We start from the raw sequence: 22,052 nt of genomic DNA on the forward strand, positions 1-22,052 counted from the left end.
TTTTTCTGTCCTGTATGACACATGTTTAATGTCTCTGAGCTCAAAGACTCGCGACAACACGTGTCCTTGTAAGAGCCACCGAGCTTCATTTGAAACAGCTGAAGGCTCCCGTCTCCTCACAGAGTGAAAACAGTGGTGCTTTCAGGGACCTTGTTTTTATGAAACTGACCACGCTGATAGCATCGGTCAAGACCTTGTGTATTTCACGGCACATCTAGCGCTTCTCTGTGTATGATTGTGTGTCCATTGCACATTTGGAGAGACACTCTCGATCAGCGCCTGCAAGCCCTTCCTTTTCCCTGCCATGGTCTGCGTACCATCTTTGAGGTTGCGATAGCGCATGTGCTGGCGTAACCTGTTAACGCCCTAACCCTAACGTAAATATTTACACATACTTTTGTAATATGTGAAGTTCTCCGCACTGCCTCCCACAAACCACCTGTAATACCTCGGCGCCCCACAGTTTGAGAACCACTGTGCTATCTTAACAACATTATTAACACATATCCTTGCATTACATATTTCCCTATACATATAGAACAAAAGACTAATATCTTCGGGTCCCTACGTAAGTGAAAGGATACGTTTCTACCTTGGTTTGGACCACTAAGATGTCACAAATGAGCATAGCTAAACACCAGACCCGTATGCATGGGAATAACGGACAACTTCTTATTTCAAGATGAACATCCAGTGCCAATGCAGAAAGTAGTGGTCACTTTATTTACTTACTCAATAACCTCCTTTCTCTTTGGGACAGCAAAATCCACAGGAAGCTTCCTCCAGTCTTCTCTATTGTATTGACAACATCTTGAGCTTTGCACAAGTTTGTAAAGCTCTTCAGTGAAAAAGAAAATGGAAGATGAAATGGAAGATGACAAAAATGGAAGATGAAAACATTTGATGATTTCCCCCCAGATTTTTTTTATTTTTACAAATCCATGGTTATGATCTTCTTTGGTAAGAGAATGCCACACAGTGTTCTCAGGGATCTATTTTTGATGAAGTCATTTTTATATCAGTTCAGTAGACGGTTCGGTGTGTACGTTCACGGTTGTTGAAAGCTATTTTCCACCTTTGATTGGGCTAAGCTTGCAGTCCCCCTGCTCCCAGTGTTTGAAACCCATTTAGAGGCTGACCTATTTCTGTAGTGGATACACGGATGTTATTAATCCTCTCACCTGATTCTGGGTAAGGCATACAACAGACATAGTTCCCGATGTCCCAGTGTTCCTTTTGCTGTTGACCTCAGAAATAAAGGCTGCAACAGAGGGAAATTAAAACCAAGGAGTAACATAATTCTAGTAATTTTTCAAACTAGCAGGACTGGCCTTTTGAGGAATTTGAAAATGCATGGCCTTGGTAGACTATAATAGACAAAGCATTGTAGAATCTTTAATGAGCCAAAGATAAGCTAGTCTCTTTCCACATGCAGCGAGTGCAGTTGTATAATGGGAAGTTCAAGAGGGAAGTAGATTTCTAGGTTCAGCGCCTTTTTTTGAGTTTGCCTATTTTCATTATGCAGCTTGTTAGCCATTAGCCAGGTGTGTGATTGAGGTAAGCGCCCTAGCAGTCATGCTAGTCTCCTCTTTTCCCTCTTCCTTTACCTTTGCACTCCCCCATACTGCTGCCTTCAGCAGAAATTAGCTGTATTAAGGCAGTGACTAATCGCTTCACGTTTCTCCTTCCGCTGCATTTGCCGGCCAGGCCGTGGCTGTCTGGATCCGTAATGCTAGCCTTTTACGAAAGCCAGACCACCTCAATCAATAGCCGCCCCCGGGCAAGGACGGAGATAGAAGGGAGGGGAAAGAGAACAGGATGCAGCCTAATTTAATGAAGTAGACATTACCTGGTGCTCGCAACGCGCCAGGGCATGAGTAATCATGGACAAATTCATTTTAGAGCCTAGGAGCCCAGTATTGCTTTCAATTAAGGGCAAAGTTTAGAGCGAATGGGGTGCATAGTGGGAGCTGGTGTTAGTGGGCAAGAGAAGGAGGGAGACACAGAGCATGAGAAATTCAGACAGAGCTTGGATCAGTTTCTGTTGACATTGCCAATTTGTAGCCGAGGTCTTCTTCAGGCATTTAGCACAGCTGCAGTAGTGGGTATAATGCTTGACTAACCAGTTCACTATGAAATTCAGACAATGATCCATCCGCAAGAGGCTGAATGTTGTTGTTTTGCAACTAATGGAAAATAAACCCATTTTAGAATGCTGCTAATGCAGCGGCTAAAACACAAACGCTGAAATTAAATACAAGGTGGTTTGAAGTTTTGACCGGATAGTGCTGCTTAAAACTGAGCGAGAAAAGGATGACAAATAAAGAAATACTGGGAAACTGGTGAAATATGAATGTAGTCAAATTAGTGCATTACATTTCTTTGATGTCTCTGTGATCTCTGACATCATAGTCCAAAAGACAATCTACTAATACAGTTTCTACTCCAAATCTAGAGAGACAAGTTACTATAAAACTGTTTAACATGATCTGACTGGTTGCATTGTTGTGAGCTGCTGAACTGACTGCTGCTTTTGATGTCTTTTGGGGTGTTTTCTGCAAATCTTTGAAATGTGTTGACAGAGTTTGATAAAAATCATCTTTTTTGTATTTTCTTAAGCATGTTTGACAAAAAACAAAATGAAGTCTGTGCTGCACATAGCGTTAAAGATGCAAGTCAGTACCAACAGTATGTTGAGCTTATGAATGTGTGTGGCTTACTGAGTGTTTTGAAACTGAGTAACAGTAGAAATTAGGGCTGTCAATCGATTTAAAAAAATTAACTAATTAATCGCACATTTTGAAATTGCGATTAATTAATCGCGCTTAAAAGTGTTTTCCTTCTTTTTAAAGACAAAACTTCACACAGAGCTGTGTTTTCAAAGAGGCTCCTACATATACAGTGCCAGCGAGGTATTTAATATCGTGGATGATAAATTGTTTCTTCGGTGAAACATCAGATTAGTAAAAAAATATATATATATTGAGACCCCATTGGTCCTGTCATCTTTAACATTGAACAGCAGCAGAACCAGTGGCCTTGGTAACTGACTGACATTCAAATATGTCACGTTCACCCTCTGGAGGCTGGGGGCATTGTATACATTTTACAAAATAAATTAAATTCACCGTTTAAAGTCCTTTGCATGTGACACATACCCACGTGTTATACAACAAACATTCCAGAACAATCTCAGCTCTGAAATAAGGCTCATTGTCCTCGCGCCGTGTCCTCTGGTTCTCTGACTGACAGGCTGCTAAATGAGCCTAACCTGTGAGGTGGGAGGTCCTTTGTGATTTACTGAGTGTTCATTGGTTGTTTTTTTACCGAAATGTTGACAGACAAACGGATTGACAAATCACGGTGAAGGTTTCGTGTGACGAGTTCTTTCCGCGCCGCGTCCCTCGACACGTCGCCCCTCCATTCCTCTGTGTCTCAGAGGGGGAGACGGGAGGAAGGAGGAGCAGGAGGAAACCGGACTGATTCATCCACGAGTTAAACTGATTTATGCTCCTTATTTTCGCGGAGAAATAATTGTTTTAAAAACGGAAACAGTGTCAAACCGTACTGCCGCGGTTTAAAAAAAATAAATGCGTTAAAATATTTTAGTGCGTTAACGCGGCCAAATTAATCGCATAGATTAACGCGTTAACGCTGACAGCCCTAGTAGAAATATTATGTAAGTGTCACTAAAGTGTGCATTCTATCATAACCCTTCAATTGATGCATAACAGCATACTTTTGATGTACTTCTCATTTGAATAAATATCTTGCAGTTGTCAGGATAATAATTATGGGGTGTTTTAGGTGCTAAAAGGTTAATCAGCTCTGCCGAAGATGTACCTTTACATGCACACACTTCTTCTCATGAATGAAAAAATCAGTTATTTCACAGTTTCCATGGCACCGGCCTCATCTTTCTTTTTTTCTCCACCTCCCTGTATATTTTCCATGTTTCCTCCATGTTCTTTAACTTTCTCATTATCTCCTTCTTTCACATGCAAAGATTAAGTGATTTTCCATAGCTGCTTGTTTCATCACATTGACATCCTGGACATCCAAAAAAGGTTATGGCTTTTGAGATAAAGTCTGGACATTTGGCCATTAAGATCCCCGGGAATGCTGCAGCCATCCAGTTTTTGTCAGATATACATATTTATGGATGTACTATTGGACTGATATTCATGATGTTTCAGTGAGACAATACAAGTGAGTGGGATGTAAGAGATCGCATTCATGCATCCTTTCCTGTAAAAATACACTAGAACAAGGCACACACCTCCACCAACACGGGACAGTTATCCAGCAGTGCTGTTTATCAGTAAACAAAACTGTTATGGAGGCTGCATTCTTTTAAGTTGCTTTTGGATTGGATTTATTGATGAAATTACAGACTGTCTTACAAAATATCAATTGACTGCGATTCTGCTCGCTTGCCAATGTGGAAGTGTCTAATGCCAGACTCTCACCAGGCACTGTCCAAAACATTGTCGCAATAATAGATCATCTTTAACCTTCTATCAAAAATCATTACTCAGAAAGAATAAGTCTGTATAAGAAAGAAATCCCACATATGCAATCTTTGTTTTTAGCGATTGTTATCCAATGTGTCATTTGGTTCTTTAACATGAATGAATCCCAACCATTGTTGTACATATTTACAAGGTTACGTGGTTATTTCTTATCATTATTTCAGCACAAGATTCTTCTGAATCATTTCCATGTTAGTCGCATGTGTTTGCGCATAGGAGTAAGACACTATTTTAAAGCTCTTGAAATGTGGTTTTAAATATTCTCAAATCACCAGAGGAAAAGCGTTTTATTGTTTTCATTCCACTCATACCTTCCAGTAATGCACTTGTTACATAGTGGGTCTTTGCCATGTTGTATCCAAGCATCCTTGTATCGGACATGCAGTTTTAAGCACAAGTAAAGAGAGATAGAGGCCTTTATTAGATTTTTTTTAACTTTCTTCCATTTGCCGTTTTAATTTGCTGTTCATACAAGCTCAACACTTCCTCCACCTATTTCATATTAAAATGCTTCCAGCGGTTCAGCGGGCATTATCTTATCAGCAGAATTATTTTTAGTGACACGGCAGCAAGAAGGGATGAGTTTCATGAACAGCAGATTCGCACTAAGGAATAAACAGCACAAGCCATGTCAGTCAGAATTAGTTAACTGTCCACAAGGACGTTTTGCCTAATATCGTTGCACTGATGACACTAAGTATGTACATGTATCCTAGATTCTGCTGCTGAATTTATCCCATGAGACAGAGCAGATTCAAGACTCAACACACTACTGTATATAGGTAATGAGATCCTTCAATAAAGTATAAGTATTGGTCGTGAAGCTTTTCAAGCTTTCCATTTCAACCACGGATGAAATTAAATGTGTGCAATGTAAAACTGGTTAAGGTCACAGATATGTTATGCTCACAGCTTTGGTGAGTACTTTAATGTCTTTCAGCTCCTTTTTTTTGGTTTGTCCCGGTTCTCTCGCTCATCAACCCGATGTCAAGCAGAAGCTCTCAGCAAAAACAAGAAAACTCTAAAATCCACAATATCTGCTCAGAACCTGATTTAACAGTAGATACACGCAGTTAAGAATAGCTGGGGAACAAAGTGGAACATTTAGCAGATAAAGAGACAGCTTAATTTGTGGGGAACAAACCAGAGTTAAAAGGATCAGGTGGACAGGTGCAACTCCAGATGTTCCTCTTGTAACGACGGAACGGTTTGTCGACACATTCATCTCAGCAACGCTCAGTAATAATGTGTCAATGTTGTAATTACAGCTTTTTCTGTTGCCCCAAAGTGGCCATCAAATGTATAGCTTTTAAAAGACACTATAGCTTAAATGGAGTCTGTTTGTGAGAATATTTGCAGGTTTCCTGTTACTCATCCCACCTCCACCCAGCCAACGCTCCATCTTCTTTGCCCAAAAAAGGTTATTGAGGACTGATCCTTCCTATATTGAAACTCATTGGCAGATCCAAAGGCTAATGATCTGAAGCATCGAGGTTAGACACTCAACCTACATGACTCTAAAGTAGAGCTGCTGCAAGTTGCTTTCGTAAAAAACGCCACACAACTAAGAAAAGCTTGACTGTTTCACCTGATGTTATGTTTGATATATGACTCCCCGATGAGCTGATGCAGACCTGTTTGTAGATTTTTCAGATCGGATTGCCACCATTACCCACATGTGTTTAGGGTATGATTCATATACAGTGAAAACTCAAAGGAGCAGAGGGAAGCACTACATCAGTGCTCTAAACAGACACATACTTGTTTTCAGTCCAGAAAAAAAGACCAGAACAGCTACTAAGTGGACCTTGTAGAGCATTGGTTGTTGTATAGTTGCCCTTCCAAGAGGGGCTCACAAGAGACAGAATAAAAAAAGTAAAAAGACAGCAGCAGAGTTGAGATGCTGAGATACCCTGACCAGATAAACAAAGCTTCTCTAGACCAAACTTCAGAGCCATTGTCGTTGCAGTAGTTAACACCAGCGTTAAACAACATGAGTAACCTAATTTGTATAGAAATTAAATCATAGTTGTTAACACTATATTCAATACATAATCCAGTGACAGCTATGTCCTACCATTTGATTAGCCTTTCGACGATTCAAAAGCTACTACAGCGGTGTTCCAAAGGAAAGTTAACTGCTATTTTTGAGAGCTGTATCAACGCATCAACTTTAGCTATATTTCTACGTATTCCAATAAATGCCACAGCAATACACCTCGTCAGGTTTTCAGGGATGTCTCAATGAAAACGTCTTTTAACGGCTCGCGTCTCGTCCTCCACATTGCAGTGATCAAGTAGTTTCCACTGACAGGAGAAATATAAATCTATGTTGCTCACAAAGCTGCTTGGATTGGAAATGGTTCTGAAGCAAAGCAGCTCTGCGCACTACACAAATAAGATTATCTGAATGTAGAGCAATTAATTAGGGTTGTGTGAGCTAGTATCTAGGTCCTACATCTCATGATACAAGTCTGAGACAGGTTTGAATATGTAGCCACATAACAACCAAACATCGAGGAATATAGCACCAGTTTGTAGTAAAGCAAAACCATCTCAACAATTTCAGCAAAATCACATTTTAGTGAGTATTTAGAAAATACATAATTCTTTAGATATTTGTTGTTGCCAGGCTGCATGCAGGGAGTTATATCATTGGACTTGTGGTTTGTATTGAGTGTGCTGTTGAGATAAGATTGAACTTGGTCATTGCAACATTAAAGGTTGGAATATTGATATGAATATACCAACAATGACAAATGTTGATATATTAAACCTAAACTACAATAGGCTTGTAACAGCTGATATTTAAAAACCTCACAACTGCAATGAACATTGTTACGTCATGTGAACATGTGTCTGCTTATTACATTTATACTTCCGACACGCCATTGAGTAACACCACTGACATGATTATTTTTCAGCTGCTCCCCTATTCCTGCCAGTAGATGGGTTGTTTCCAGGGGTGGGTTCACGGGTCTCAGGTAACATCCAGCCCTAATCTTAGTAGCTACTCTTTGAGCAGGGCCCTGTGACATTTCAGTCCTGGCCTTCCCAATGACTACCTTTAAAAAGTCACTGTAATGCTCCTCTGACCTGGCTTTCACTTTGTGGACTTTTACTGTTAAAAGGTACGGCGACACACTTTAACTTCCCCACAACTGACTCGTCTGAGGTTTTATAGGGATCCCTGTCAGCTCAGCAGTGTTTGGCAAGCTACTTTGAAAGTGAACTAAGCTTCCACTTACTCCACATTACATAAAGGTAGCTTTAGTACGCTGAAGTTCTGAAGCTGCCCCCCGGAGAAATATAGCAAGCTGAGCTACAGCAAAATAAAAACAACACAGCAACAAAAAAGTACTTCAATGCTCTTTTGTTAATCATCTATATCAATGCTATTAATATATACATAGTGTAGCAATAACCGAGGTCCTGCAGAACGGTATGGTCTGCACTAATGCAGTGGCTCTCTTATCCAAGTGATCCCGGAGAGAATAGTGTCTCACACCAATATTGGTATAAACCTTAGGTCTTTTATCTCACCTTGTGATTATTGGTTTTCTCAAGGGTCTTTTACAACTAATGTTCTAGGTCCCACTCGGTAGGCTGTAACACGTCTCAACCCTTATCAAAAGAGTTTGTACATTGTCTGTACTTTCTCAATACCTATTTTGAATTTGCTCACTTGTTAGACAAACAGCAAAGTCTTCACCCAAAGATACTTACCGTAAGTGTCTCTGATAGATTCAGTCGTTGCATACATTTCACATGGTCAGTGGAGAGAGGAAGAGAGTTAAATGATTTTAAAAATCCAAAATACTTTGTTTGTTTTCAGTCACTTAGAAATGATAAGCCTAAGTTTGTCATACAATCACATACAACAATGTCCAGTCAATGAAACTGAAATTGGGAGATCTTCTATCCAGACAAAGTGCTAGTGAAATCTCAGACTTCTGATAGCAGAACTTTCTTCCACACACTAAATTTTGCAGTGTTAAAATAACACTTAAAGAGTTCAATGTAACACTATTGCTGAGTGTATATGGTCCCAATCAGAATTTAAGTTAAATTAACTCTTGCCCAAGTGTTGAAGTTTTAGAGTTAAATTGACTCTAAATAGAGTAAACATTTAACACTACCTAACACTGTATAGTGTTAATCAAATGTATCACTCAGCCAGTGAACATATGGTCCCTTATCTTTAGAACTATGTTCAGTAACACTGAACATAGTGTTAACATTTCAGAGTTAACGCAACTCTGGTAAGAGTTATTATTCTACACTAGTGGATTGTCAAATGTAAATTGACACTCAGACTAATGTTAATCAAAATGAACAGGGTAATGTTATCACTATGTTCAGTGTTAGATGTCATTTAGCAGAGGCGACTTACAATCATGTTAAATCCGTACACCGTAGAGAGAGATACAGAGAGCAATTCAGGGTTAAGGACACATCGACTAGGGCGGGGTTTGAAGTCAGACCTGCTAACCACTGACCCATAGTGGCTCTTTAACACCCTGTAGATAGGGACCATATCTTTACTGGCTTAGTATTACCGTACTCTTCAATTTTATTGTGAAGCTTTTGACTCGGTCACGTTAGCCATCTGTAATTAAATAATTCAAGACACAAAAAATTCTCGAGTGTAAGTTGAACTCAGTAGAGTCAATATAACATGCTGCTTCTGCTGAAATATCAACTTTTGATTAAAAAAGGGATTTAGTGAAACTTACTGCAGTCTAGAATTAAAACTCGCTTGATGAAACTCAATTTGAAAGAGAAGGAGGGGGCGGAGCTTCCAAGAGTAACAGTGAACGTTGTCACCACTGAGGTTTTTACACTTGCTCTCATTGTAATGACTCTGAGAGAGTCAATTCACTTTAACACAGACTTTTTTACACTAGGGAATTAACACTGAAAAACGCTCTTGCTAGTGTTGTAATAACTCTTTAAGAGTTAATATACTTTGACACAGAATTGTTAACACTGGGGAATGTACTGTGCAGTTGTAAAAACTGGAGGGTCTGTCATTCAGACTCTGAAGCTGGTAGCCTTGTCCCACCCCCTAAGGGCTGGGCAGATCTGATTGTTCTCCTTCAGTAAAGGCTTAATTCAGTTTTCCTAAAAAACTGGGAGATTTCCTTTCCAGACTCAGAGAGCTAGTGAAAACTCAAAAGACTCTCCTCTTTGGAGCTGCTAATATACCTCACAGATCCAGTTTACCCATCCACTCGTTTTCACATGTCAAACCTACCAAATTAAACTAAAGTCAAACACAAGAGGCTTGTTACCTTATATGGCAATACTGGCTGATGTCTCCTGTTTATTTGTGTAATGGTTATAGTAAAAAGAAAAAAAGAAACAGTTATACTGTTATTCTTTCATACCTTTCTACAATCTCTTAACATTAAAAAGTATTTTATGTTATCATTTTATTATTATTATTATTTCCCTTGTTGATTTAATCACTGTGCGATGCAGAGGTGTTGTCTGGCGGAGGGTTGAGAGGTCAGCAGTGCAAAACTCAAATATAGATTGCATTAATGTATAAGATGTCACAAATCCATTTGAGGCTTATGATGTTTATTCTGTGAGTTTAATTGGAATACAGATGACTTGGCAATGCTCACTCTCTCTGGCTGTTTTCAAAGGATATGAGATGGTTCTGAAATATAATTGACCTCTGATGTATCCCTCTAAAGCCTACTCAGTTTCACATCAAACTGTGTCCTTCTAGTGATGAGAGACTCTGTTGCATTCCTTGTCTCCCTCAGGTATATATGGGCCGGATGAAGGCTGGGCATCAGCCTACCCAGAATGCAGAGAAAGAAACCAGTCACCAATCAACATTGTGGACCAGGATACCAAAGTATCCACAGAGTATCAGGAACTGACACTGGAGGGCTTCGATACGGAATCCTCAAATCAGACATCAATGAAGAACAACGGCAAAACAGGTACAGTAAAGCCAACACAGGCTCCTTTTGCAGATTGGATTTATACTGGATCATTGTTTCCCAATGTATGTGGGATAATTCTTTTTCTACACTCATTCTAACTAAAATGTTTGAAGTAGCAAAATTAACCAGTCAGTCATAGTTTGAAAACTGAATAACTAAGCCTATGCTATGGGCCATTTAGGGAAGAATGAGAAGCAAATACGTGCTGGTAAGATTTGTTAAAGCAACACTATGTAACTTTTGGACCTTAAAATAACAGCTTGAAAAAAATTGTGCCGCTACAATGACGATTTGCGTCTCCGCTATTGCCATCGGGGGTCTGTGGGGAAATAACTCCGCTATGTAAGATTCTGGAGCCGCCCGGTATATCCGGCGGATGTACTCGACCTGCTTTCTGGCAGTGATTACGCAATGTCATATAGTGATTCAAGATTCAAGATTCAAGATGTTTTATTTGTCACATACACACACAGGGTGTGCAGTGAAATGAAAGTGGCAATGCTCAGCAGGAATGTGCAAGGGCAACAAGTACACACTATTTACAATAAAAAACAACACAATATTTACAGTAAGTGTGTGTGTGTGTGTGTGTGCCTAAAAGGGGCAGTTGTGTGGGTCTATGTGGGGGTCCTGGTGAGGTCGGAGTTCACAGTCCTGATGGCCTGAGGAAAGAAACTCCGTCTCAGTCTCTCTGTTCTTGCAGCGTGACTACGGAGGCGCCTGCCTGACCGCAGCAGCTGAAACAGTCTGTTGTTGGGGTGGTGAGGATCCTTCATGATCCTGCCGGCTCTGGTTCTGCACCTCCTGGTGTACAAGTCCTGCAGGGTGGGGAGTGTAGTTCCAATAGTGCATTCAGCCGAACGCACTACTCTCTGCAGAGCCTTCCTGTCCTGAGCGGAGCAGTTGCCAAACCAGGCTGTGATGCTTCCTGTCAGGACGCTCTCTACAGCTCCAGAGTAGAAGGACTGAAGGATCCTCTGGGAAACTTTAAATTTCCTCAGCTGCCTGAGGTGGTAGAGGCGCTGCCTTGCCTTTCTCACCAGAGTGTCTGTGTTCGTTGACCATGTCAGATCCTCGGTGATGTGGACTCCCAGGTATTTATACCGCTCACCCTCTCCACAGTAGTCCCGTTAATCCCCAGTGGTGAGTACGTCCTCTGTTGTTGTACCCTCCTAAAGTCCACAATCAGCTCCTTAGTTTTGGTGACATTCATGATGAGGCTGTTGTCCTGGCACCAGAGTGACAGATCAGCAACTTCCTCCAGGTAGGCCTTCTCGTCGTTGTCGGAGATCAGGCCCACCACCACTGTGTCATCCGCAAACTTGATGATGGTGTTGGAGCTGAACCTGGCCACACAGTCATGTGTGTACAGGGAGTACAGTAGGGGGCTGAGGACGCAACCCTGGGGGGATCCTGTGTTCAGGGTGAGGGGTTTGGAGGTGTGTCTGCCCACCCTGACCACCTGTGGCCTGGCGGTCAGGAAGTCCAGGATCCAAGCACACAGGGGGGTGTTCAGTCTTAGCTCAATCAGCTTGCCGGCCAGTCTGGAGGGGACTATGGTGTTGAAAGCTGAACTATAATCAATGAACAGCAGTCTCACATAGCCCCCTCTGGCTGTCCAGATGAGAGAGTGTGGTGTGCAGTACCTGGGAGACAGCATCATCCGTGGATCTGTTTGGGCGATAAGCAAACTGCAGCGGGTCCATGGAGGAAGGGAGGAAGGCGCAGATGTAGTCCTTTATCAGCCTCTCAAAGCATTTCATGACCACCGAGGTGAGGGCCACCGGTCGGTAGTCATTCATACATGCTGGAGAAGCATTCTTGGGCACAGGGACAATAGTGGATCTCTTGAAGCAGGCGGGGACCACGGACTCAGCCAGGAGAGGTTGAATATTGTGGTGAACACTGGAGCTAGCTGGTTAGCACAGGTCTTCAGTACTCGCCCAGATATGCCATCTGGACCTGCAGCTTTCCTGGTGTTCACCCTCAACAGAGCCCTCCTCACACTGTGCTCGGTCACAGAGTGTGTGTTCATCCCCAGCGGTAGAACTCACCTCGGCTACGCTAACGTTGTTGTTGTTAGCCGGCGAGCTAGCGCTGTTGTTGCTAGCCTCAAACCGTGCATAAAATGAGTTCAGGTCGTCCGCTAGGGATGCGTCGGCACTCACCATTGCGCGGGGTCTGCTCCGGTAGTCTGTGATAGTCCGTAGCCCCTGCCATAGGCGCCTGGTGTCGCGCTGCTCCATCTGTGATTCCACTCTGTCTCGGTACCTCCTCTTGGCCTCCTTCACCGCCCTCCTCAGTCCATAGACCGCTGCCTTGTACTCGTCCATGTTGCGGATACAAGACCGGAGTTATAGGCAGCAGTGCAGGCGTTCATAGCTTCACGGATGGATCTATCAACCCACGGCTTTTGGTTAGGAAAGACCCTAACTTTTACCGTGGGGCGATGGTGTCCGCTAAGCGTTGCTATGAGGCTCATAGCCACTTCCGTAAACTCGCTGACGTCACTGGAACTGGATTGGATCATGTCCCAGTCGACGACACGCAGAGCGTCCTGTAGCTCAGCCTCTGATTGGTCAGACCACCGCTTCGTTCCTCGTCACTACCGCTTCCAGCGATCTTTTGTCGGTACTCGGTAGCAGAAAAATGGCGGCATGGTCCGATTTGCGAACGGAGGAGAGAGACAGCCTTGTAGCCTCTCTTGAATGGCGTATAGCAGTGGTCCAACGTTCTTTCCTCTGGTAGCACACGTAATGTGCTGGTGAAAGTTCGGCATGACTTTTTAGGTTTGCCTATTAAAGTCCCCAGCCACCACCACAGCCGCTCGGGATACTTGTTCTGATGCCGACATAACACATCATGTAGGTCCGATAGTGCTACGTCGGTGTCCGCTTGTGGTGGTATGTAGACGGCTGTGGTGATGACCGAGCTGAACTCCCGGGGAAGGTAGAATGGACGGCATGAGATCGTCAGATGTTCCAGGTTCGCGAGCAGGAACGAGAAAGAGTCTTAATGTTCTTGGGGTTGCACCACTTGTTGTTAGTCATGAAGCAAACCCCTCCACCCTTAGATTTACCAGACTCTTCCGTTCTGTCTGCACGGAAAACAGAGAAGGACTCGGTTGGGCATATGACTCGATCCGGCACCAGCGGGTCAGCCATGTTTCCGTCAGACAAAAGATGTTACAGTCCCTCATGTCCCGTTGGAATCTGATCCTTGCCCTAACATCATCCATCTTATTTTCCAGAGACTGGACGTTAGCAAGAAGGATGCTGGGCAGAGGTGGACGGTGGGCTTGAACTCTCAGTCTGTTCCGAATTCCGCTCCGTTTCCCTCGATGTTTTCGTCGTCCCCCCGTAGTAGCGGCTCCACTGTTGTTGTTGTGGTTCGCTCGTACGATCTCTGCCGGCCACGCTGGATCGATGGAAAAAGTGGACAAAAACCCTTGTTTTGCGCAAAAGTTTATGTCCAAAAGTGTGCTGCGGTCGTATGCTGTTAGTGCCGATGTGTTTGTGGCAAAGAAAATATTAAAAATAAACACAAAAACTAAAAGAGCGCACAATCTCCGCGGAGCTACCTCGACGGCGTCTGGACACAGCCGCGCCATCTGGACAGTGCCACTCCACGCTCGCCATCTGGACAGTGCCACTCCACGCTCGCAGCTCCAGTATAAGGGTAGCTTTTTTATGTAGCTTTTTGGTGTTGTCAACAATATTGTATTCGATCACACGTACTCCACATTTGCAGTCCCCCAAAACAAAAGGAAATGACTGCACGCACCTCCCCCAAAAGCCGGCAAACAGCTGATCGACCAGGCAGAGGCGTGGCGGCGCGCGTTCAATCCCAGCTACTTCACCCTAGTCCGGTAGGTGCTGGGCCAGTTCACAGTGTTCCTGCGCAGTCTTCTATTAGTGATCCCGCCCGTTGGTATGAATCCAAAATAGAAAGTCGCCGGATTGCTGCCGTTCTGAGTCCGCCGTCGGTCAGCGCTCAAACAAAAAAAACCTTGCGTCACCTCCCCCTCGTCACCTTTTATAACCCGTGACACGTACAAATAATAATAATAATAATATTATAATACAGGACAACACATGATCCCAACTCAATACAAGTGTATGCGAGGCTGCATCTATCGTCACTGGGTATTTACGACACTGAAATCGATACCTAAATACCTAAAAACCTGAAGGGGGCGCCAAAAGTGAAAAGTTACATAGTGTTGCTTTAAGCAACACTGGTTCCCCAGTATTTCTTGTTTAGTTCATATGTTGCCCCGCTATTGGCAGGTCCTGAGGATTGTATTGATTGACAGTTAATCTATTAGTTTCTCCAACACTTTGATCCAGAGCAAAACATATTGATATCTACTGGCCTTCAAACATTATTGGATAGTCATCAGATTATTACAAATTGCTAACTTGTTCTCCACTGGCACCCTCAACGTCAAGTTTAGACATGAGATACCAAAATTACCAACATGAATCTTATGAATTCCATGCATGACCCCTGTCTTTTCATCTCAGAATCAAGCTTAGGCCAATTTATCCCCTCATTTAAGCTACACCAGAACAACAACATGTGCTACTCATTACACGATCCATACATCCTGCCCAATCGGTAGTGCACATAAACTGCAAACTAGTACTAAACACCAGTGGTTAAACATTGTCATGTAGCCTACCCTGTTCTTCCCTGATATTGCTCCATTGTCAAGAACAAAAATACCTCCTGAAATCTAAAGGAAAAGAGCTAGTTAGCATTAGCTGTTAGCAGCCGGTGGGCTAAATATGGAGCTAAAAGCTAACGTAGATTCAGTAAAAAGGTGTAGACCTACTGGACGAAGGTCAATTATACCGTTGTGTGTCTCAAGGTAATCTTGTACAAAATAGTGTTTAATGAGAAACTTTGTTTGAAGGAGAGGAACTTTGAAGCATCACTAAAAAGTACTCCTAGTTACATTTTACTTAACTGATATTTGAACCATAGTTTTCATGAGGCATTAAGACTAACATCTGCATGTGCTCACTTTTTGTCTCCCTTTCAATTCAAGTAGTTTAGATCATCTGGCTAACTGTTGGCTTGCTTATAACCTGTGTTGTTGTTGCATTGCTCATTTGTCTTGTGGATTCATTGTAGAAATATTAGCATGCTCCCAGATCACAGCAATTACTTTGTACAACATTTTCAGAATTGTTAAAAATGATGGTCAGAACTCTGAAAATAAGGTGTAAAATAGCTGATGTGTGCACATTTAATTTTATTTGAATAATGTTTCACTTATCACTGAACATCACATTTACGAAAGCTAAGACGCAATATGTCGTCAAAAACTTTAAAGAAGCATTCATGTTCTTCAAAGGAAAGTTGGCAGATGTTAATGACATGATGTTGGTAACCATGCAACGAAGTGACAGACCACAGTGCAGAAAGAATGAAAAGCAGAAGTATGACAACTCTAATAACCCCGGCTCATATTGGCAGGTGTCTACACGTCAAACATCTGTTGCATCACTTCCCCTCACATGAATATAAAACTAGACAGGTGCAATATGCAGCAAGTCATTTATGATGAAGATTATACATCACATTTTCATTCAGACATGCTGCAGCCATATTAGTACAAGTGCCATGGCAGGTGTCGCCTCTGTAGAGTTCATCACTGGGACATCTACATCGGCTCTCTTGGCATCTCGAGGACCCTACCTGTCAGCCACAGGTATTTTTCACAAATCCAGGTTGTCAGTAAGATGGATGATCCTTCACCCACAGTGAAGAAATGGAGTTTAAACGCTTCTGAGAGGTAGGGGCCACAGATGGTTGGCATCAACGTTGACAGCACGCTGAGTGCTGCCCAAAGTACAGCTGTGTACACAATAATGTTTTACATCCCACCATTTGCTCAATTGAGGATGTGTGAGTTGTACGTGATGACACATTAGAATAAATTGCCAAATTTTCTGTAGGTTAACTGTAACTTCACTCGGCACATTCCGTTCTCTAAAATCGTATTAGCCTTGATGACGAAGGGAGACAAGACGGCAACTAATAGAATCTCCTAGTATCTCGTTTATAAAACAGTCCGTAGGATCCACACTAAATGTTTGCGTGATCGAGGAAATCCACATACGGCCGAAAATATTAATATTTACAAAACTTTGCATATGCCTGCCAGTAAGCTATGTCCTTTTATATATCTAAAATCAACCTGTAAGTGTGAGCAGCTGGTTCAGCCTCACATCCATCTACACGCCCACATTCTACCATAAATGAGTAATGCACAGCACCTCATGAATGTTGATGCATAGAGATGAGCTGCTGAGCAGTGGGTCTTTATGGTGAATCACAAAGACGAGAGGAATAACACTCGTTCTCTCCTAATTCTTTTATTAACTCAGTCCTAACAGTTTCAGAGTATCTATCGTATGACATAACACATCACCAGTCTCATCGGAGTATTTATATGTTTACGCAATCAGACTGATTGCTATCCACCACCATGGACATCATTTAAAAAAGGAAGTTTGATAGGTGAACACTATTTATTGATTTACTTGTGTTTTCTTAAGGCATTATGATTAGAACTGACAATGAGGATAGAGTTATTGAGAGCTGTCACTGGCTTTATTTCCACAATCGTTTGGTGCAGGTGATAAAGATGAAGGTGAGGTGACGAGAAGGCAGTGTTTGGCTGTCGCCTCTGTTCCAGTTAGCTCTGATACATTAGAAATGTTACAGTTCATTATGTGTACAGTATGTTGGATATGTCACTATGGAATAAACCATAAATGAATCAATAAAGTCGTATTCAACGATTTTACTCACAGACCTTAAAACAAACTTAGAATGTACTTCATGATATCTGCTCATTATTAGAAGATTATTGAGAACTACTGACACTATTTTGCAGTTATTTCACATTATTTAAGTATACCTTACAGAAGATGATAGTTTCAACAGCTGACCACCAGTGTCGGTAGTTTGGTCTCTTCTGCTCGGCGCTGATTAAATATTGGGTGTCAGTTTGTTAATATCTTTTACAATTGAAATGTGCTTATAGTTATGGCTCACTAGTACAAGCACACACATAACAATGCTGATTTGACGGTTGATGATAAAGATATGCTATAAGTGCAAAGTAATGCGTGAGTAATGAAGTGAAATTAAATATGTTCGAGGTTTCATTAAAACTCTAACATTTCATGGTGTATGTGTCTTTCATGACCCGTTTTGTCCGTATAAGCAACAATTATAAATGATCCTTATTTAAAAACACACAATATCTAAAAAATATATATTTTATATATTTAATTCAATTCAATTCAGTTTATTTTATATAGCTCAATATCACAAATTACGAATTTGCCTCAGTGGGCTTTAAAATCTGTACACATGTGACATCCCTATCCCAGGACCTCACATCGGATCAGGAAAAACTACAAAGAAAAAGAAAAAACCCTTTTACGGGAAAAAAAGGGGAGAAACCTTCAGGAGAGCAACAGGGGAGGATCCCTCTCCCCGGATGGACAGAAGCAATATATGTCATGTGTACAGATGGAAGCATTACACAGTTACATAAACATATTCAAATGATATGACAGAGTATATGAATAGTTTGTAGTAGGCATGGTCCACGATCCAGAAAGGGGGGGGAGGGGCCCATCAGCAGGGCCATGACAGGAGGCCTGCTCACCAGGCAGGAGGCATCAGATACAGCCAGGTCGAATGGACCCTATGAGATGTGAAGTCACTTCCGGGGAGGAAGCAGAGTAAATAATGCTTGATATAATCAAAGAAGTATGTGGAAATGGATACAAGTTGGGACACATTAGAAAACAAAAAGTAATGAATCTGAAAAGTTAAATATTGTAGATCTTCTACAGACACCATGAACATGTGGACCAAATGTTTACCCAACTAGAGGAACAGCAGGGCATCACCAAAGTCAGTTGTCCATGAAATGGGACCAAGTATTTCTACAGACATTAAAGAAACAGTCCAACACTTTAGGATATGCACATGCTTGCTGTCTGATGCCAATATCAATGTAACAGCTGTGTGTGAAAGGTACACACAATAACTACTCCAAAGCAGTTTATTTTGGAAAATCTAGTAAAGAGTGACATATTAGGCGATTAATCCTAATCACATTTTGACTATTAATTAAAATAACAAGGTCTCCTTCCATACTTTCAAATCCCCTGAGCATCCTTGTTGTTATACCTATACCTGTGTTTTCCTCCCCATTGTCAGTGACTGATTAAGGTCACAGAGAGCGAATAAATATCCTGTCCACTTCTCAGTCACTGCATCATGAGCGGGTGACGGTACACCACTGAGATGTGAGACATCCGTTTGTTTGAGTGCAGGTGGCTCAATCGGCCGAGGCGGACACAATGTGTGCTGTCATGCCCTGTGCAAGTGGACCGACGAGCTGACCTTCAGGGAGAGGATCAACTGACATCCGCCAGCACAGACTTGTCTTTCACCGCGTGAGAAACACAGGCGGCGAAAGACAAGACTCCATCAACGCAGTCAGGATGAAGAATTCGCAGACACATTTTATGCAGAGTATACCCTGGACTTCAGCAACTCAAACTTACCTCTCCAAGGCCACCCAGCCTGCTCACAGAGAAACAAATAAAAAGAGAGGAATATGATGGTGATGGCCACCTGCAGAGCATCATTTAAATGGCTTCGGTTTTGAGTCATGTAAGAACGCTAACACAAACGGCAGCTGTAAAACAAAATGACACGTAGATTCATGCTCTCCCCCTGCTACATAATGAATAGCTAAACAAGACAAATGTCCCTGCATTTCCTCACAATTTATGCATGGTTTCTGCATGGTTTCAGATTTACAGATGAGAGTTTCACCTGCGCAGGGATCACATGGTGGATGTGCTGCTGAATGCTGTGATGGAGGGAGGATGACACCCTACCTCTTGCAAAACAAACTCAATTCAAAGATGTCAGAGGATTTTTTTGCAGATCATTTATTCTAAATAGTTTCTTATTAAAGAAAACAATAAAATAAAAGATTCATGACCTCGGAAAGTTTCTCAGCTAACTCTTTTCGGCGTGAAGGAGTAGTATCTCATCTCCAAGTTTCCTACTGATGTCCAAGCTGACCCTATACCTCATGCTAAGCATGGCCACCCTACAAAGGAAATTCATTTTGGCCGCTTGTAGCCGCAACCTCTTTCTTTCGGTCACGACCCAGAGTTCATGTCCAGAATTGAGGCTGGGAACCCGCAGTGCTCTTCTTGAATCTGAGGTTCGACCAATGGTCCGAGCCTTCTTTCCAGAACCCTGGCATAAGCTTACCCCAGGAGGCTTTTTTTAAATGTGAACCACCATCCCGATCTTCCAGTCCATGGGCACTGTTCCCGATCCCAATGCGACTCAAAGTCTATGCCTAACCTTAACCAATTGCTTCTGCCTAAAAAGCCACAAAGGGCCTTACCAAGACCTGGGGAAGGATACACAATACAGCCGCTGATTACAGAGAGAACAATAAAAACTACAAAGCAGAAGTGCTAGTTCATCAGCTATCACAGAATATTGGGGCTACTCTAATAATAATCTGATTTAGAAAATTAAGTCATAATATAATAGGTTGCTTCAAGTCATATGTGGATGTTTTAACATTTCTAGTCCGTAGGCTACTGTTATTCAATCTAACGCTTTCTCAAATCAAGATCATTCTCCTAAAGAGTTTGCGAATTTATTTTCCTAACTCTACAATTTGTATTTATTTATTCACTCTTCACATCTAGATACATTATGTTGGATGCGTTTGAATTGAATTCAATTCAATTCAGTTTATTTGTATAGCCCAATTTCACAAATTACAAATTTGTCTCGGAGTGCTTTACAATCTGTCCACATAGACATCCCTGTCCAAAAACCTCACATCGGATCAGGAAAAACTCCCAAATAACCCTTCAGGGGGAAAAAAGGGAAGAAACCTTCAGGAGAGCAACAGAGGAGGATCCCTCTCCAGGATGGACAGGTGCAATAGATGTAATGTGTACAGAAGGACAGATTTAGAGTTAAAATACATTCAATGAATATGACAGAGTGTATGAATAGTTCGTAGAAGGCATATTCCACGATGGAGACCTCCACGATCCATCAGGCAGATGGAGGTAGAGAGGAGGAGTGGGCGGAGTCTCAACAGTGGGCGGAGTCTCAACAGGGCAGTGGCGTAGTTGGTAGAAGGAATTCCACGACCCAGACCTCGATGATCCATCAGGCAGATAGGATCTATGCCGTCTCATAGGGTCCGACGAGCAGGATGTTTTGAACACGAGCAGAAATCTTGCTGAAAACACAGGAGCTATTCATTGGTTTGTAAAGGAAGTAAGGTGGATTAATCGTTGAATGCTCTAAATGGTTTTTTTATTTATTTTTTATTTAAAGCAAAATGTTATATTTTCGTTTTTTGTTCATCTCTAAATGCTGCAAAAGTCTTAATTTGCATATTACAATCATAAGACTCAAGTTGTAGTAAACTGCACTTCTGAGAGTTTCGGTTGAGGTCGACACAGAAATACTGTTCTAACTGTGCATTTTAATATTCTATGCTATTTCCTGCTCACATAGTATGTCAATTTAATATCTTGTATGTGATCCCTCATGACTCAGAGTTGCGGCCAACGTGTTGATGAAATATTGAACCGGGTCACTCTCTTCAATTGAGTGCTTCTTCTATTAATGGGAGGGATGAAATTTGACTGCACTGGTTAATGGAACACGTGATTCGTTTCAAAGCCATTTGTGAACGTGCAAATAAGGCCCCCTCTTAATTTTCTCTACACTTCAGAGAGATGTGACGGAATAACAAAAGGAGCCTGAACGGGCAGTTTGCACTGTCTGAAAAGAATGATTTGCTCGGCAAATTAGCACCTCCTTTGACGACTTGCCTTAGAGGCCGACGTAAAATGACAAAAGTGGCTTGTGTGACCATGTTTTCCTCAGCGCAAATGGAAAAGATAAATACATATATTCCTGTGGCATGTCCTCAGAATAAATACTTGTATCTATCTATTTCTATAGACCTTAACAAAATGTGTCCTCACACACATGTGATGACTTCATGAGCAATTTTTGACATTTGGCTTTACATCAACAGCAGACGTAAATTTTCTGTCTTCTGTTCCTAGGAGCGACAGAATTTATATACGTTGAAAAATATGTTGAATGTTGTTTGACTCTCTGTCCTCTCTTTCTTCCAGTGGCCATCTTGTTGAAGGATGAGTACTTCGTACGAGGAGCAGGTCTACCAGGGAGGTTTAAGGCAGAAAAAGTCGAGTTTCATTGGGGTCCAAACAACGAATCTGAAGGCTCTGATCACAGCATTAACGGCCACCGTTACCCCGTGGAGGTAAGTGCAATCTACCACGCGACAGAGTGGTTACATTTCTTTGATATATACACTACCGTTCAAAAGTTTGGGATCACTTAGAAATGTCCTTATTTTTCAAAGAAAAGCATTGTTTTTTTCAATGAAGATAACATTAAATCAATCAGAAATACACTCTATACATTGTTA

The 22,052-nt window shown here is 41.9% G+C and overlaps 1 protein-coding gene across 2 annotated transcripts in view; it reads left to right on the top strand.

Annotated features, from left to right (window-relative positions):
• LOC130207796 (receptor-type tyrosine-protein phosphatase gamma-like) overlaps nt 1–22,052 on the top strand; it is a 473,173-nt gene that overhangs the window by 276,380 nt on the left and 174,741 nt on the right. For both annotated transcript variants that reach the window (XM_056436504.1, XM_056436503.1), the window contains exons 3-4: nt 10,310–10,492; nt 21,736–21,884. In XM_056436504.1, the coding sequence (XP_056292479.1) occupies nt 10,310–10,492; nt 21,736–21,884 (332 nt within the window). The remainder of the gene's footprint in view (nt 1–10,309; nt 10,493–21,735; nt 21,885–22,052) is intronic.

Source organism: Pseudoliparis swirei, chromosome 18 (genome assembly GCF_029220125.1).
Source record: "Pseudoliparis swirei isolate HS2019 ecotype Mariana Trench chromosome 18, NWPU_hadal_v1, whole genome shotgun sequence".
Classification (NCBI taxonomy): domain Eukaryota; kingdom Metazoa; phylum Chordata; class Actinopteri; order Perciformes; family Liparidae; genus Pseudoliparis; species Pseudoliparis swirei.